This window comes from Ursus arctos, unplaced genomic scaffold (assembly GCF_023065955.2).
Source record: "Ursus arctos isolate Adak ecotype North America unplaced genomic scaffold, UrsArc2.0 scaffold_28, whole genome shotgun sequence".
NCBI classification, from domain to species: domain Eukaryota; kingdom Metazoa; phylum Chordata; class Mammalia; order Carnivora; family Ursidae; genus Ursus; species Ursus arctos.
The window spans coordinates 29,897,686-29,914,212 of record NW_026622963.1 but is presented as its reverse complement, the minus strand read 5'-3'; the positions used below and the strand labels follow the sequence as shown (position 1 = coordinate 29,914,212).

The following is a 16,527-nucleotide window of genomic DNA, read 5'->3' as shown; positions in this document are numbered from 1 at the left end:
GCTCCTGTTGGGTGTTTTTTTATTATTGATTCAACTTTATTGCTGGTAATTGGTCTGTTCAAATTTTCTAATTCTTCCTGATTGAGTTTTGGGAGGTTATGTTTCTAGGAGTTCACCTGTTTTTTCCCCTCCTAGGTTGTCCAATTTGTTGGCATATAGTTTTTCATAATATTCTCTTAAGTCATTTCTATTTCTGTGGTGGTGGTGGTTACTTCTCTTCTTTCCTTTGTGATTGTGTTTGAGTCCTTTCTCTCTCTCTCTTTCTAATGATTCTGGCCAGAAGTTTATCTCTTTCGTTGATCTTTTTGAAGAACCAGCTCCTGGTTACACTGATCTCTTCTATTGTTTTTTGTTTTTTTTAGTTTCTATTATTTATATCTGCTAAGCTTAATTATTTCCTTTCTTTTGCTGCTGGTTTGGGGTTTTATTTGTTGTTTTCTAGCTCCTTCAGGTCTAAGTTTAGGTCGCCTGAGATTTTTCTTGCTTCTTGAGGTTGGCCTGTATTGCTATGAACTTCCCTCTTAGAACTGCTTTGGCTGCTTCCCAGAGGTTTTGGAATGTTGTGTTTTCACTTTCATTTGTCTCCATGGATATATATATTTTTTTTTAAAGATTTTATTTATTTATTTGACAGAGAGAGACAGCCAGCGAGAGAGGGAACACAGCAGGGGGAGTGGGAGAGGAAGAAGCAGGCTCACAGCAGAGGAGCCTGACGTGGGACTCGATCCCGGTACGCCAGGATCACGCCCTGAGCCGAAGGCAGACGCTTTAACGACTGCGCTACCCAGGCGCCCCGTCTCCATGGATATTTTGATTTCCTCCTTGATTTCTTGGTTGACGCGTGCAGTGTTTAGTAGCATGTTATTTAACCTCCATGTAGTTGTGGTCTTTCCAGATTTTTTTCCCCCGATTTCTTGTTTCATAGCATTGTGGTCAGAAAAGATGTATGGTATGACTTTGATCTTTTTGAATTTGTTGAGGCTGGTTTTGTGGACTAATGTGTGAATTATTCTGGAGAATGTTCCATGTGCACTTGAAAAGGGATCCCCTTTCTGCACATCCTCTCCAACATTTGTTGTTTCCTGCCTTTGGAGATGTGTCATGAAAAAAGTTGCTGTGGCTGATGTCAAAGAGGTTGCTGCCTATGTTCTCCTCTAGGATTTTGATGGATTCCTGTCTCACGTCGAGGTCTTTCATCCATTTGGAGTTTATCTTTGTGTATGGTGTGAGAGAGTGGTCAAGTTTCATTCTTTTGCATGTAGCTGTTCAATTTTCCCAGCACCATTTATTGAAGAGACTTTTTTTCCACTGGATGTTTTTTCCTGCTTGTCAAAGATTAGTTGCCCAAAGAGCTGAGGGGCCATTTCTGGGTTCTCTATTCTGTTCCATTGACCATGTGTCTGTTTTTGTGCCAGTACCATGCTGTCTTTGTGATCACAGCTTTGTAGTACAGCTCGAAATCCGGCAACGTGATGCCCCCAGCTTTGTTTTTCCTTTTCAACAGTTCCTTGGAGATTCGGGGCCTTTTCTGGTTCCACACAAATTTAAGGGCTGTTTGTTCCAGTTCTTTGAAAAATGTCATTGGTATTTTGATAAGGGATGGCATTGAAAGTGTAGATTGCTCTGGGTAGCATAGACGTTTTAACTATGTTAATTCTTCCAATCCACGAGCATGGAATATTTTTCCATCTTTTTGTGTCTTCTTCAATGTCTTTCAAGAGTGATTTGTAGTTTCTAGAATAAAGATCCTTTATGTCTCTGGTTAAGTTAATTCTGAGATAATACGCAACTAATGAATCATCAAACTTTACATCAAAAACCAGGGATGTACTGTATGATGAATAACATAATATAATAAAAATATTATTATGAAAAAAAAGTTAATTCCGAGATAATGTATGATTTTTGGTGCTATTGTAAATGGAATGGCTTCCCTAATTCCTCTTTCTTCAGTCTCATTGTTCGTATATAGAAATGCAACTGATTTCTGAGCATTGATTTTGTATCCCGCCACATTACTGAATTGCTCTATAACTTCTAATAGTTTGGGAGTGGATTCTTTTGGGTTTTCCATATAGAGTATCATGTCATCTGCGAAGAGAGACATTTTGACTTCTTTGCCGATTTGGATACCTTTTATCCCTTTTTGTCGTCTGATTGCTGTTGCAAGGACTTCTAGTACTATGTTGAATAATAGTGGCAAGAGTGGGCATCCTTGTCGTCTTCCTGATCTTAAGGGAAAGGCTTCCAGCTTTTCCCCGTTGAGAATGATATTTGCTGTAGGCTTTTCATAGATGGTCTTTATGATATTGAGGAATGTACCCTCTATCCCTACACTCTGAAGGGTTTAAATCAGGAAAGATACTGTATTTTGTCATGTGCTTCTTCTGCATCTATTGAGAGGATCATATGGTTCTTGACTCTTTCCTTGTTGATATAATCTATCACACTAATCGATTTGCGAATGTTGAACCACCCTTGCATCCCAGGGATGAATCCCACTTGGTCATGATGGATAATCCTTTTAATGTACTGTTGGATCCTATTAGCTAGGATCTTGTTGAGAGTTTTGGCATCCATATTCATCAGGGATATCAGTCTGTAATTCTCCTTTTTGACGGGGTCTTTGCTTGGTTTGGGGATCAAGGCAGTACTGGCCTCATAGAATGAGTTTGGTAGTTTTCCTTCTGTTTCTATTTTTTAAAAATATTTTATTTATTTATTTGACAGAGAGAGACAGCCAGTGAGAGAGGGAACACAAGCAGGGGGGGAGTGGGAGAGGAAGAAGCAGGCTCCCAGCATAGGAGCCTGACGTGGGGCTCGATCCCAGAATGCTGGGATCACGCCCTGAGCCAAAGGCAGATGCTCAACGACTGAGCCACCCAGGAGCCCCAATTCTGTTTCTATTTTTTGAAACAGTTTCAGGAGAATAGGTATTATTTCTTCTTTGAATGTTTGGTAGAATTCCCCGGGGAATCCGTCAGGCCCTGGACTCTTGTTTTTTGGAAGGTTTTTGATCACTGCTTCAATCTCTTCATAATTGTCTGTTTAAAAAATCAATTTCTTCCTGTTTCAGTCTTGGTAGTTTATAGGTTTCCAGGAAGGCATCCATTTCTTCCAGGTTGTTTAATTTATTGGCATATAGCTGTTGATAAAAGTTTCTAATGATCCTTCCTATTTCATTGGTGTTGGTTGTGACCTCTCCCTTTTCATTCATAATTTTATTAATTTGGGTCCTTTCTCTATTCTTTTGAATAAGTCTTGCCAGTGGCTTATAGATCTTATTTATTCTTTCAAAGAACCAGCTTCTAGTTCTGTTGATCTGCTCTACTGTGCTCCTGGTTTCTCATTCATTGATCTCTGCTCTAATCTTGGTCAACTGCTTCCTTGTGCGTGGATTAGGCCTGTTCTTCTGTTGCTGTTCCAGCTTCTTGAGGTGAGAATATAAAAACTGCATTTTAGATTTTTCTGTTCATTTGAGTGAGGCTTGGATGGCTATGTATTTCCCCCTTAGGACTGCCTTTGCAGTATCCCATAGGTTTTGGATCATTGTGTTTTCATTCTCGTTGGTCTCTGTAAATTGTTTAAATTGATTTTTGATTTCCTGGTTTATCCAATCATTCTTGAGCAGGATGGTTCTTAGTTTCCAAGTGTTTGAGTTTCTTCCAAATTTTTCCTTGTGATTGAGTTCCAATTTCAAAGCATTCTGGTCTGAGAATATGCAGGGAATAATTTCAGTCTTTTGATATCGGTTGAGACCTGTTTTGTGACCCAGCATATGGTCTATTCTGGAGAACGTTCCATGTACATTCGAATAGAACGAGTATTCTGTTGTTCTGGGGTGTAGTGTTCTATATATATCTATGAAGTCCATCTGGTCTAGTATGGCATTCAAAGCTCTTGTTTCTTTGTTGATTTTCTGCTTAGGTGATCTGTCTATTGCTGATAGTGGAGTGTTGAGGTCCCCTACTATTAACGTATTTTTGTCTATATGTCTCTTTATTCTGGTTAAGATTTGGCTTGTGTATCTTGCTGCTCCCTTGTTGGGGGCGTAGATATTTATAACTGTCTATCCACTTGTTGGATACATCCTTTAAGAATGATATAATGTCCTTCTGTATCCCTACAGTCTTTAATTTAAAATCTAATCTGTCTGATATGAGAATTGCTACCCCAGCTTTCTTTTGAGGTCCCTTGGCATGAAAAATGGTTTTCCATCCCTTCACTTTCAGTCTAGATGTATCTTTAGGTTCAAGATGAGTCTCTTGTGGACAGCAAATGGATGGGTCATGTCTTTTTATCCAATCTGCAACCCTGTGGCATTTTATGGGAGCATTTAGGCCATTCACATTGAGAGGGATATTGAGAAATACAATTTTAATGATGTCATGTTGCCTGTAAAGTCTTTGTTTCTATAGATTGTAAATTTCTGTTCTGTATCACTCTTGGGGCCTTTTTACTTTTATAGAACCCCCCCTTAATATCTTCTGTAGGGCTGGTTTCATGGTTACGAATTTGGTCAGTTTCTGCTGATCCTAGAAGGTCCTTATCTCTCCATCGATTCTGAATGACAGCCTTGCTGGATAAAGGATCCTTGGCTGCATGCTTTTCTTGGAAAGAGCTTTAAAAATATCCTGCCAACCTTTCCTCTCATTCCAGGTCTGTGTAGACAGGTCTGACGTTATTCTGATATTTTTGTCTCCATACATGAGGAATTTCTTTGCCCTGGCCACTTTCAATACTGTATCCTTGGATCTAATATTTGCGCATTGTACTATGACGTGACGTGACGTGACATGGCGTAGGCTTGTCATGGTTGACTTTGGGAGGGGTCCTCTCTGCCTCTTGGACATGAATGCTTGTTTCCTTTGCTAGATTAGGGAAGTTTTCAGCTACAATTTTTTCAAGTATCTCTTCTAGACCTCTCTCCACCCCCTTGGGGATGCCGTTGATTCTGACATTGGAACATTTCATTGAGTCAGTAATCTCCTCTAACCTACATTCTTGAGGTTGGATTTTTTTGAGCCAAGTTTCTGTTGTAACTTTCTCTTCTACTAACCCATCCTCCAATTCACTAATTCATTCTTCTGCCTCATTCACCCTGGCCATCAGAGCCTCTAGTTTTGACTGCATTTGGCTCATAGAATTTTTAATTTCTGCCAGGTTTGCTCTCATTTCCGCCCTTAGAGATTCTATATTCTCATTAACATTTTCGTTAATACTTTTTTCAAGTCTACACATCATCTTGACCATTGTTACTCTGAATTCCATTTCTGATAATTTGGTTATATCCATATCCATTAGTTCTGTGGCAGAGGCCACAGACTCATTGTCTTTTCTTTGCTGGGGGGGGGGGGATTTCTCCTTCTCGTCATTCTGATGAGGAGAGGTTGCGGGGTTGTCCAGACCCCAAATTATTGACTGGGACCCAGGCCGTGCACCCTTGTTTTATAGAGATCTTAGGGATGTGGGCTTCTTGATTTTTCAGCCTGCCTTCTGGGGGAGGGGCCTGCTGTGCCGATACTCACGCAACCCTGTTTGGGTAGAGTCTCCATGTCCCCTGCGAGGGGGGATGGGGATGGGCACGCTGTGAGCCGGTATTTCCAGGCTTTTGTTCTCTGGCGGCTTTCCCTGGCGGTTTGCTGTGCCTCTTCTGAGAGAGCAGCAGTGGCCGAATCTCAGCCTCTGTCTCAGAACAGAGGGATTGCGGACCGTTCTCCACTGATATTCTGGCCACTTTTAACTCTGTTACTGTTGGCGCTGCTCAACCCTGCAGTGTCCCGGGATGTGCGCCCCACACCCGGGTGTCCCAGCCCTCACTTCCAGGGCCGGCGCGTCTCTGTCCTTTGTGTTTCTGACACCGCCAGCTGCCAGCCGCCCCGCGAGCTCTGGAGCTCCCGGTCTCAGTCTGGTTCGCTCGCACTCCGAGCTCCGGTGTTCAGTCTGGTCACGCGCGTTTCCCGGCTCACGGTCTCAGTCTGCTCTCTCGCGGGTGCCGACCATGAGCCCGCCCGCTCTCCCGTGCAAGTGGCTACCGCTTCCCGGTGCCCGAACGTGGCGGTTCCCTCCCCCTTCTGTTTATCTTCCGATATCTGTGCGCAGTTTCACGGCTCCCCGCTCGTACCTCAATACTCAGCACTGGAGATGTTCATTTGTAGAGATCCAGATGTGTCTTCCTGCATCTCAGGCTGGTTCCGTGGATGTTCAGGCTGGTCTGGTACCTATCCAGCTCGACTCGGGACCGGCTGAAAAAGGGGTCCCCTACTCCTCCGCCATCTTTTCTCTCCTCTGAACTACTTTAGTTTTTGTCTGAGAAACTCTGTTTCCTTCATTTCAGATGATAGCCTTGCTGGATAGAATATTCTTGACTGCAGGTGGTTTTCCTTCAGCGGTTTGAATATTTCATTCCACTCCTTTCTGGTCCTTCAATGTTTCTGCTGAAAAATCAGCTGATAGCCTAATGGGGTTTCCTTTGTATGTAATTGTTTTCTTTTGTTGGTTTTAAAATTCTGTCTTGGTATTATCACTGTTTTTTGCCATTTTAATTACTCTGTTTTCATGTAGCCCTCCTTTGGTCGATTTTGTTGGGCCTCTCTCTGCCTCCTGGATCTGGATTTGTTTCCTTCTCCAGATTTGGGAAGTTTTCAGTTGTTGTTGTTGTTGTTGTTATTATTATTATTATTATTATTTTAAGATTTTATTTATTTATTTGACAGAGATAGCAAGAGAGGGAACACAAGCAAGGGGAGTGTGAGAGGGAGAAGCAGGCTTCCTGCAGAGCAGGGAGCCCGATGTGGGGCTCGATCCCAGGACCCTGGGATCACAACCTGAGCCAAAGGCAGACGCTTAATTGCTGAGCCACCCAGGCGCCCCTCAGTTATTATTTCTTTAGTAAATTTTCTGCCCCCTTTTCTCTACCTTCTCCTTCTGGGACCCCTATAATGTGAATGTTATTATGCTTGATAATATCACTGAGTTCCTTAAGTCAACTTTCACTTTGTATATATTTTCTTCTCTCACCTGCCTAGCTTGGTTCCTTCCCACTACTCTGTCCTCCAGGTCACTGATCTGTTCTTCTGCTTCCTCTTAGTTTATTTATTCCATCTAATGTAGTTTTAATTTCATTTATTGTTTTTCATCTCTGATTGGTTCTTTTTTATATTTCCTCTCTCTCTGCTAAGGGCCTCAGTGAGGTCTTCCACTCTCAAGTCCAGTGAGTATTTTCATGATTACTTGAAAATCTTTGTTAGGCATATTACTTACTTCCATTTCACTTAGGTCTCTTGATGTGATTTTTGTCCTTGTCACATATTCCTCTGCCCCGTCATTTTGTCTAACTCTGTGTCTGTTTCTGTGTTAGGAAAGTAACCTATATCTCCTACTCTTGAAAGTAGTGGCCTTATGAGGAAGAGGTCCTGTGGTGCCTGCAGTATAGAACCTGGATGCTTCAAGGGTCTTTTTTTTTTTTTTTTAAAGATTGATTATTCAGAGAGCACAAGCAGAGGGAGAGGCAGAAGGAGAGGGAGAGATAGGATCTCAAGCCGACTCAGCACTGAGCATGGAGCCTGATGCGGGGCTCAGTCTCATGACCCCGAGACCCTGACCTGAGCTGAAATCAAGAGTGGAATGCTCAACCGACTAAGCCCCCCAGGTGCCCCTCGAGGGGGGTCTCTGTGTGTGTTGCATGCAGCCTGCTTCTGTGGCTGAGCCTCTTCTCTCCAGCTCAGTCACCTGCAGTGGCTCTTTGCCCTGTGGTGGGCAGGGTTTGGTCCCTGTACTGTTAGTAGGCCAGTGTGGGGCGCCTTGGGCTGGAGCTGAGTCAGACCAGACGTTTGCCAGAGATGTAGTATCAGAAACTACAGGGCACTTTCCCTGTGTCGTCGCTGAGAAGGCTTTGTTGTTGGGTGGGGCCTGTAGTCAGACCAGATGTCCGTCCCCAGGCCACTGCTGGGGCTGCAGTCTGACGGCTGTGTATGGTTCTTTCCCTCTCCCTGGGGCGGGAGTCTCTTTGGAACGGTGCTGGCTCAGGTCAGGGCTGCCTGCACACTGTGGCTTGTGGCAGTGCTCTGGAGGGCTCCTGCCGAGAGTGTATCGGCAGGTGTGGATCGACAAAGTGTGCTGGGCAGGACGTGCAGTGTTAGCAAGGTCTGTGTGCCAGGCCTTTGCGGGAGGGGACCTGCAGCCACGTGGACCAAGGCTGGCCAGGTTGGAGGGGGCGGATCCACAAAGTGCATGGGGATAGGACGCGAAGTGTTGGCAAGGTTCTCGAGGCCTTCTGGGGGAGGGGACCTGCAGTGTCGGGACTGAGGGCAGGCCTGGCTGGAAGGGGCGGATCTGCCAAAGTGCAGGGAGTGGGGTGGGGTGTTAGCAAGTTGGGTAGTGGAGACCAGCTCCCCGGTTCCTGCGGGTGGCTGGGCGTGGATGCTGAGGGGCAGAGGAGGGAAATGGCATCGGCCAGCTCCTTTGCTCCTGGAGGAGTCTCCCGGTGAGCTCTGCCCCTCCTGCACGTGCTCTGAGATTAGTAAATAACTCTCCCTCCTGTCCCCGGTGGTTTTCAAACTGTGGTTTCTACACTCTATCTCCCTGGGCTGTTTGTCGTGCTGACTCTTTAAGGGTGGGCACTCAGCTTCCTATTGCCCTCCAGACGCCCAGAACCAAGCCAGCTGATTTTTAAGGTTCTAGGTTTTAAGTCCCACTGGTAGTAAGAACCTGTGAAAAGTCAGCCCTTCTGGGTTTCAAAGCAAAATGTCATGGGGATTTGTCCTCCCCGTGCAGGCTCCCCAGTGCGATGGTCTGTTTCTCTCCCTGCTTCTGCCCGTGGATGGCTGGGATCTGTTTAGCTCCCCACAGTGTCTCTCCCTTTCTTCCCCTCTGATATGGCCTCATTTCTGCAGTTCGTTGTGGAGTCTGTCTTTGGCTTGTTTGCACTGATGTGTTGTCTAGTCGTGTCTGTGGGATGAGGTGAGCTTAGGGTCCTCCTATTCCACCAGTGTCCCCCAAAGTCCCCTTCCTGGGGGGGGGGAGTCATATGGGGTGGAAAAAGTTGTCAAAGGCAGGCAAACTAACATTCTTTTTTACAGAGAATCTATAGCAAAGGACGCTTTTACTGCACTGATTTGACTGGGAATAGTTTTGATTCCAGGCACAAATCCCATGACTTCAGGGCTGGCCAGTCACCCCCCGGTTTTGCATCTGGGCCCCAGGAAAATGTCTCCAAGGAGCCGCTGAGTGCTTACAGACCATCCCTGACTCCTGTTCCCGGAGGTACATTAGAAACAGAAGTGCTGGGGCGCCTGGGTGGCACAGCGGTTAAGCAGCTGCCTTCGGCTCAGGGCGTGATCCCGGCGTTATGGGATCGAGCCCCACGTCAGGCTCCTCCGCTGTGAGCCTGCTTCTTCCTCTCCCACTCCCCCTGCTTGTGTTCTCTCTCTCGCTGGCTGTCTCTGTCTCTGTCAAATAAATAAATAAAATCTTAAAAAAAAAAAATTAAAAAAAAAAAGTACTCTTTGGGGAGACGGCTCTTCCTGGAGTGGGGGGTATCCCTTTATCAGGAGCGCAGAGTATCCTGGGACGCTGTCCAGGAAGCCCACGGGGACAGAATACAACATGGCAACAACTGAGATGTAGAGGACATTTATTTTTTGAAAGGGTGGAGGGGACTTTACAAGTAGAATCTGAAGCCAATAACTAGAAAGGAAGATAAATAAAATACAAAGCCAGTATGTTGTGGCAAAATCCCAGAAAACACACTGAAAAAAATTTTTTACAGTTTAAAACTGCTTTACTTTATACATAATTACAAATTAATATACAGCATCTGGGTTTTAACCCTTTTTTATTTAAAAGACTCTAGCACAGAAATGTTCGTCTAGCATGTGAAACGACAAAAGCAGAGGTATGAGGTGTACGGTAACCGCCCTCCTGCAGTCGGGGCACCCCCGAGCCCCCAGCGGGTAAGGAGCACAGAAAACCACAGGCTGAACCGTGACCGTGGGCAAGCTGACCAGGCGGGCCCCTGTCGGGTGGCTGCAAAGGCTGGAGAGCTCAAGCTGGGTGAGTATCTGGGGTGAAGAGGCCGGGTGGGGGGCAGTGCCCTCTGCTTTGCGGCGGCAAGGAGCCCCCAGCACAGGCCGGGCTTGGCCAGGTGTGTGGAGCAGGGCGTCGTGGTCTGGGGCTGGATGATGTTGGCCAGCTGGGTTTGCCCGGCTTTCGACCTTAGTGAGATGGAGAACTAATTCAAGGCCTGTCAATCTTCTGACAAATTAAATTAGATGAGTGTACAAGGAAAGAAGCCTTTGTTTTTCCCTTCCTTTTTTTTTTTTTTTTTTAACTTTTATGGCAGCATTAAAATACTTTTCACTTTAAAACCTGGCCAGCAGGCGGTAGATTCCAAGGCTCTGGTTAACTAGGAATGTTAGGCTACACTGGAAGAAAAATGAAGACGCAAACCACAACAAACTCTTTGCCCTCCTCTCTGTCTCCACGTGTCAGTGAGACCAGAGCGCCGGGCTGGGACCTGGGCCCAGCACCACGGGCATGTGTGTGTCTAGCTGAAGGTGGGCGGGCAAGGCGCACGTCTCTCAATCACTGCCATCTAACCCGCAGAGCTGGTTCTGGGCTTCCACAGTCCAAGGGCGTCCAAGCCTCGGGGCGGGGGTCAAGCCCCTCTGGCAGAGTCTGAGGTCGCCTCCAAGCTACCCTGTGTACGGCCACTGAGGCCCACTCGGTCACCCATCAACACTGGAGTGGCCTGCAGCACCCCACCCCGGGCAAATACCAAAATCCTTGGGAAGAAAGAACTGGCTGTGGGAAAGCCACCTTCGGGACCAAGCAATGAGATATCAAATACTTCTGTGAACAGCAACTTCTGGATCAAGTCCTGGCCTCCAAGGTATGGTTCTGCCCTTCACTTACAGTGGGGCCTACTTTATCAACTCCTGCACCCCCATACCTGCCCCCTCCCAGGAAAGGTACAACAAACCCCAAGGGTCTTGAAAATTTGTGCTTACTGCTACTAGGGGCTTGGGAAGAGAATAAGGGAGAACATTCTCTTCTCAAAGAGACAACTTTAGTGGTGCTACCCTGAGACATAAGAGGGAGAAAGGTAAGAGTCGTACCCTTTTCAAAAAAAAAAAAAAAAAAAAAATCTTGATAAGTATTTCTTCCCCACAGGTCGCTCTTGTGGGGTTGAGAATGGAATGTTGGCAAAGGCTGAATTATGGCAACTTGCATGTTTTTAACCCTCTCTGTTTTCAAAGAAGAAAACAGTTCACAAAGTTGATTGTCTCAAAAATGAAGCCAACAGATGAGGGCGTTTAAAGTGCACGTCACCCAACTGGGATGACAACTTCTGAGATGACAGAATTTTTGAGATAGAACTTTTGAGCCTCCTTCCAGGAACTTAACTAGACTCTGGCTGGTGTCTCTATCTGTCCCCCAAAACTTAACCACAACGTCAGGCATCTGTTTTCTTAAGCTTGCTGGAGGACACAACAGGGAACTGCCTCAGGGTCCCCCTGGCAGACAAGCCCGTCTCACAGGAAAAGAGCCCAGATGGGGCTTTAGACTCCAGAACCAGAGTGGTTCTCAAGGCCACAAGCACAAGCAGCAACAATCCAGGTAGTTAGTTCTCCAAGCGCGACAAAGAAGTCCCCCGGAGTTCCGTCTCCCGGGGCGGGGGGGAGGGCTGGGCAGAGCAAGACATGTCAAAGCACGGCTCTTAATAAGCAGTTGTCTCTTTGCATTGCAGACTCGATTTTGGATGAAGGTTGGGTGGAGGCAGGAGGCTACTTTCCAAGTCTGATTCTCCACTTGTCCAACCAGAACCTGACAGAGCTATGTGACTGGGGGGTGGGTACAGGTGAAGCCTCCATTTAAAATTTAAAAAACACACCACCACCACCAAAGCAACTGAAACACCATAGCGAGCTGGGAGTAAAGGACACTTTCAAACAGCCATCAAGCTGGGCAGCAGTGGACAGAAACTCGGGGTCCACAGCACTTCCTGTTGCGAGCTCAGGGAACAGGGCGGCCTGGCCTGCGTCGACACCGAGGAAGGAGGATACGGGCTTCCTTCCCCGATGCCATTCCCTCCAGCAGCCCACGTCTAGCGGGACGGCGAGCCCCAGAGGGGAACTCGAGTTGGTGACAAGAACAGACAGCTGGGCTCCATGTGCATCTGAGGAAATCCCCGGCAGACATGGCTCGGAGCTGGATGGACTGAGGCAAGGAAGTAACCTTTCTTTTCACTGTTTAGGGTCTGGGGGGGGGGGGGTACAACATGGTTCAAACGATGACTAGCTTAGCTGGTTTTGTTCTTAAAGTCTGTTTCTGAAGGCTAAGAAATCTCCGTGACCGAAATAGGTGAATGTGACTCACAGATGGCAAGTTTCTTGACCCTCAAGCAAGGAAGACATTCCTTGATCAAAGAATGAGGTGGGGGTGAGAGAAGGGAAGGAAATGGATTCCTCTTCCCCAACCTTTAATTTTCCTTTGGGCCCTCGAGGCCCTTTGACAGACACCGTGGAGTGAACAGCGCTGATGGCTGCTCACTTTCTGCACTGATCAGAGAGTTGAAACCGTTGGGTTAGTATGTTCACCCTTAAAACACACACACACACATACACAAAATAAATAAACAAATCTAAGCTAAAAATTTTAAAGCAGACCTCTTTCAAATAAACTGAAAGATAAATATCTCCACCTGCAAGGCCAGCTTGCAATTCATCAACAAGCACCAAGTTACGGATTTTGTTTTTTTTTTTTTTTAAAGTATGTTTGAAGACCCATGCTCCTGAGGGGCAAAAAGCAGGCATGGAAGGGCACATTGAAAGCAGACTTGTCCAGGGTCCAGCAGGGAGATGGGGCCTCAGAGGAACTCCACGAACCGTCCTGCTCCTGGCAGCTGGTGACAAGCCTCAAGCAAATACCGTCACCCACAGTGCAGGAAAGAAGAGAAACCAGGCCGCAACCGTGGCGCCTTCGAGGGGTGGAGGACAGTAACAACAGACCTTTAGATTTGAAAAACGTTTTAGGCAATCAATTTCTGGCTTGGCCTCTGGATACAGAATGAGGACTTTCCCGGCCACACCTGGGCCAGCTACTTCTCAGGCCGTACTGGTGTAAAAATGATGATGGAGGGGCCCAACACCTTCACCTGAACCCCAGCGCAGGGGTGGGGACCACCTCACTGCCGGAGCAGCAGCTTCCCCTGGGATGGTACCAGGAGGCTGTGGGTCAGTGACAACCAAAAAGTGTCACAATGCAGGAGTAAGGACGAGGAGACTTCGCCACTTCATCTGTGCCCAGAGTTATGTGTGGGCAAACATCTTGGAAAGCCAGTCTATGATTTCTTTGGATTTCATGTTAAAATCAGATTTTTTTTTAAATGACAACACCAAAGTCAAGGTGGTACAGATCATATGTGTATGCATATATATATATATATATATATATGCTTTTTAAACACATCATGCCTTCTCTCACTGGTTTTCACAAATGTTTGCCATCCCTTCTAAAATGAAATGAGAAATATATGCAGAAAGAGGTGAGGTGTGCACGGGGTAGGGGGACAGGAAAACCGCCTTGGAGGACTAGGGGGTGACGCGCCTAGCGCCCGAGTGCTCCCAGCGCAGGGCCGGGGAGCACTCCTGCGCCAAGCTGACCAGGCCTCTGCTGCAGACAGCGCCTAACTCTGGCACGCCCCATGTGTATATGCAGACGGGTAACTATGTACACAGACCAAGTCCAAACTATCTGCTGTTTGTTGCTTGTGTCCCTCAAAAAAAGGCAGGTAGAATTTCAGACCTTATTTGGAAACTTCTTTCAGCCGTTACAGATTCCTGACATGTCCGAAACCATCGCCTGGACTTGTGAGGCTACCTACGTTCAGTGTAACATCCTCAGTAGGGCCGGGCCCAAGCCAGGAGCTGTCGGCAGCCGCCTCCGAACCCAGGTCTCCTGCCCCACCCTGACATTTGAGACCATTTGTTCCTCTGGTCCAGGACCTGGGGCAGCTCCGGTGTCCAAGGTAAGAGACCACACCCAGAAACAGCAGGAGAGGTGGGGCTGGTAACCACGGGCCAGGACAGGAGGCAGTGGCCAGGGCAGAGGGCAGGGTCAGCAGAAGATCTCTTCACCCTCTGCGGGCACTTCTGACATGGGGCCATCTAGCAAAGGGGAAACCAAGGAGAAAGAACTTCAGAAAAAAACTGCTCATTGAACTCCCTTTCCTCCTCAACCCGTCTTCTGGGATGCAGACGCTGGCCTGGTGGGCAATCCACCGCCCTCCCATCCACTGGGGCTCCCTGACTGGTACCCTCGCTGTCCACTGGTCCCTTTAACTTGACAAAGCACTGGACTTCCTACTCCCAAACAGGCCCGGAAACAGAACTGCTCTTTGAGCTCCCAGGGAGATGGGAGGGTGCAATCCTCACGAGGAGGACAGAGGGAGGACTCAGGGCTGCACAAACTGGTAGCCTCGGCTAGTGGGATTTAATCAAGCTCGGTGTGGGCAGGCACAGTTGTTGGTCTCTCCGAGCTCGGCATCACCTACTTCACACAGCCACGTGCAGGGCTAATCAGACCTTGGGAAATGCGCGCCAAGTACTAGTTACACTGACGACTGGACTAGACCTACAGGAAAGCAGGAAAGACTTCAGTCTTCAGTGAGGTGAGTTTCAGTCCCTCAACTGGGTAACAAATGCCCCAAAACTGAGACGGGCACTCTCTCCTTGGCACCTGCGTGCACACAGAGGGGATCTGAAATGCCCAGAGCCAGTGTTCTTAGTGGAGACCCGGTAGTCGTCCGCAGGCAGAGCAGGCGGAGCAGCTCTGACACAGCCGAGGGGCCCCCTCTGTTTAAGCCTCCCCACGCTTTCAGGATCCAGGAGCAACATGGCCGTAGGGAGACCTGGCATAGGTCACTCACCACCGGGCTGAGAGCGGCTGCCTTTGTTCTTCTTCTTTTTCTCCTTCTTATCCTTTGGCTTAGCTAACCCAAACAGGCGGGTGGAGGCGGAGGCAGGCACGGGGGTCTGGCTCTGACCCTCTGGTACTTTGTTTGTCTGGCTGGTGGAACTCAGTATGTGAAAAGGCCCCTTATCTTTGTGTGTCCGAGAGATGCTGTTCCTTTTTGGGGACACAGAGAGTTCTGAGTCCAGGGATCCTGATTTGGCTATGGGAGGTACAGATGGCAAGGGGGACTCCTCAGGATTCAGAAGGAAGGACGGGATCCTCAGCAGCTTGGCATGTTGATGGGACACCTGTACATGGTCAAAACAAGAGGTTCTAAGTCAGGGGCTGGCGGCATCTCCGGTGCCCGCTCACTACAGGCTGGCTGAAGTCAATGGGGAGGGGGTGTCAGCCCGGTGTGTACCCACTTGCTTGGAGGCCACGACACCTGCTGTAAAAGGATTCAGGACTTAACTAGCTCCCCCCCACTAGTACCTGGGAAAGTGCTACAAATATCACCTTTGATACCATTCCCTGATGAGACAGGAGAGCTGCTTATGTGAACAGGGCTGTGGAGTATTATTTCAGGGCCAAAGGATTGTGGGAACCTGTCAGGTTAGAGGGTGGTGGGGAGTCGGACGTGAAAGGGTAGAGAGGAGCATGTCTGGTCCGTGTGGCCCCTGTGCGGGGGTGGGGAGGGGGCGGAATCCACCCTTACATCTTGAGAACCAAGACAGAGCCCGGCGCTGCTCCCGCCATACACCCGAGCACCTCGGGGGGAAGCTGAACTGCACCCCGTCTGGAAGATGCTACTTGAATTTCCTCCCCGAGCCCCAGGTCAGTCAATCAAACACAGGCGGGTGGGCCATGGGTGTCCGTGTTCCTCAATGCCCACGGAGGCTCCCTGACTACTTAAGCTCGGGGTCCCTGTGCTCCACACCGAGGGGCTTTCCGCCCCACCTGGGCTCCGCGAGGCGCCCCCCTGCCTGCACCGTCCCAGTGCCCCGGCCTCCCCGCACCTGACAGGCGTCGTGCTCCGCCTGCCTCTGGCTGAGTCGCTCGGCGTCCCGCCGCAGCTGCTCCTGCTCGCGCTCCAGCTGCTTCTGGGCGGCGCGCAGCCTCTCCAGGTCGCACTGGTAGGCGCCCTTCTTGTGCTGCAGCTCGTCGCGCTCGCGCTCCAGGTCCTGCTGGCCGCGCCGCACGTCCTGCTCGCGCTGGGCCAGCCGCACCTCGCGCTCCTGCAGCGCCCTCTCGCGGGCCTCCCACTCGCGCTCGCGCCGCCGCTTCTCCTCCAGGTGCTGCGCCTGCTGCTTCTGCAGGTTGGCCAGGTCCTGGCGCTGCTTCTCCAGGCTGCGCTGCTTCTCCTGCTCCACCAGGGAGCTGGGGCGCGATGAGCTCCGCGTGAGCGCGCGCTCCGCCAGCAGCAGCTTCTGGTCCTCGATGTAGCTGTCCTGCTGCAGCACCACGCCCTGCGGGGGGACACGCGGAGGGGGGAGGTGCGACCGGTCCTGCCCGCCGCGGGGTGGGGGGGCACCGGGCACGGGACAGACCACAGCTCTCCCCTCGTTTTTAGGC

The 16,527-nt window shown here is 48.8% G+C and overlaps 1 protein-coding gene across 18 annotated transcripts in view; it reads right to left on the bottom strand.

Moving 5' to 3' along the window:
- Nucleotides 1–9,617: 9,617 nt before the first annotated feature.
- AKAP13 (A-kinase anchoring protein 13) overlaps nucleotides 9,618–16,527 on the bottom strand; it is a 323,670-nt gene continuing 316,760 nt past the window's right edge. For all 18 annotated transcript variants that reach the window (XM_044388388.3, XM_044388389.3, XM_044388391.3 and 15 more), the window contains 3 exons: nucleotides 15,972–16,421; nucleotides 14,930–15,263; nucleotides 9,618–14,168 (listed from right to left, as the gene is read on the bottom strand). In XM_044388388.3, the coding sequence (XP_044244323.2) occupies nucleotides 14,119–14,168; nucleotides 14,930–15,263; nucleotides 15,972–16,421 (834 nt within the window). In that variant the 3' untranslated portion in view covers nucleotides 9,618–14,118. The remainder of the gene's footprint in view (nucleotides 14,169–14,929; nucleotides 15,264–15,971; nucleotides 16,422–16,527) is intronic.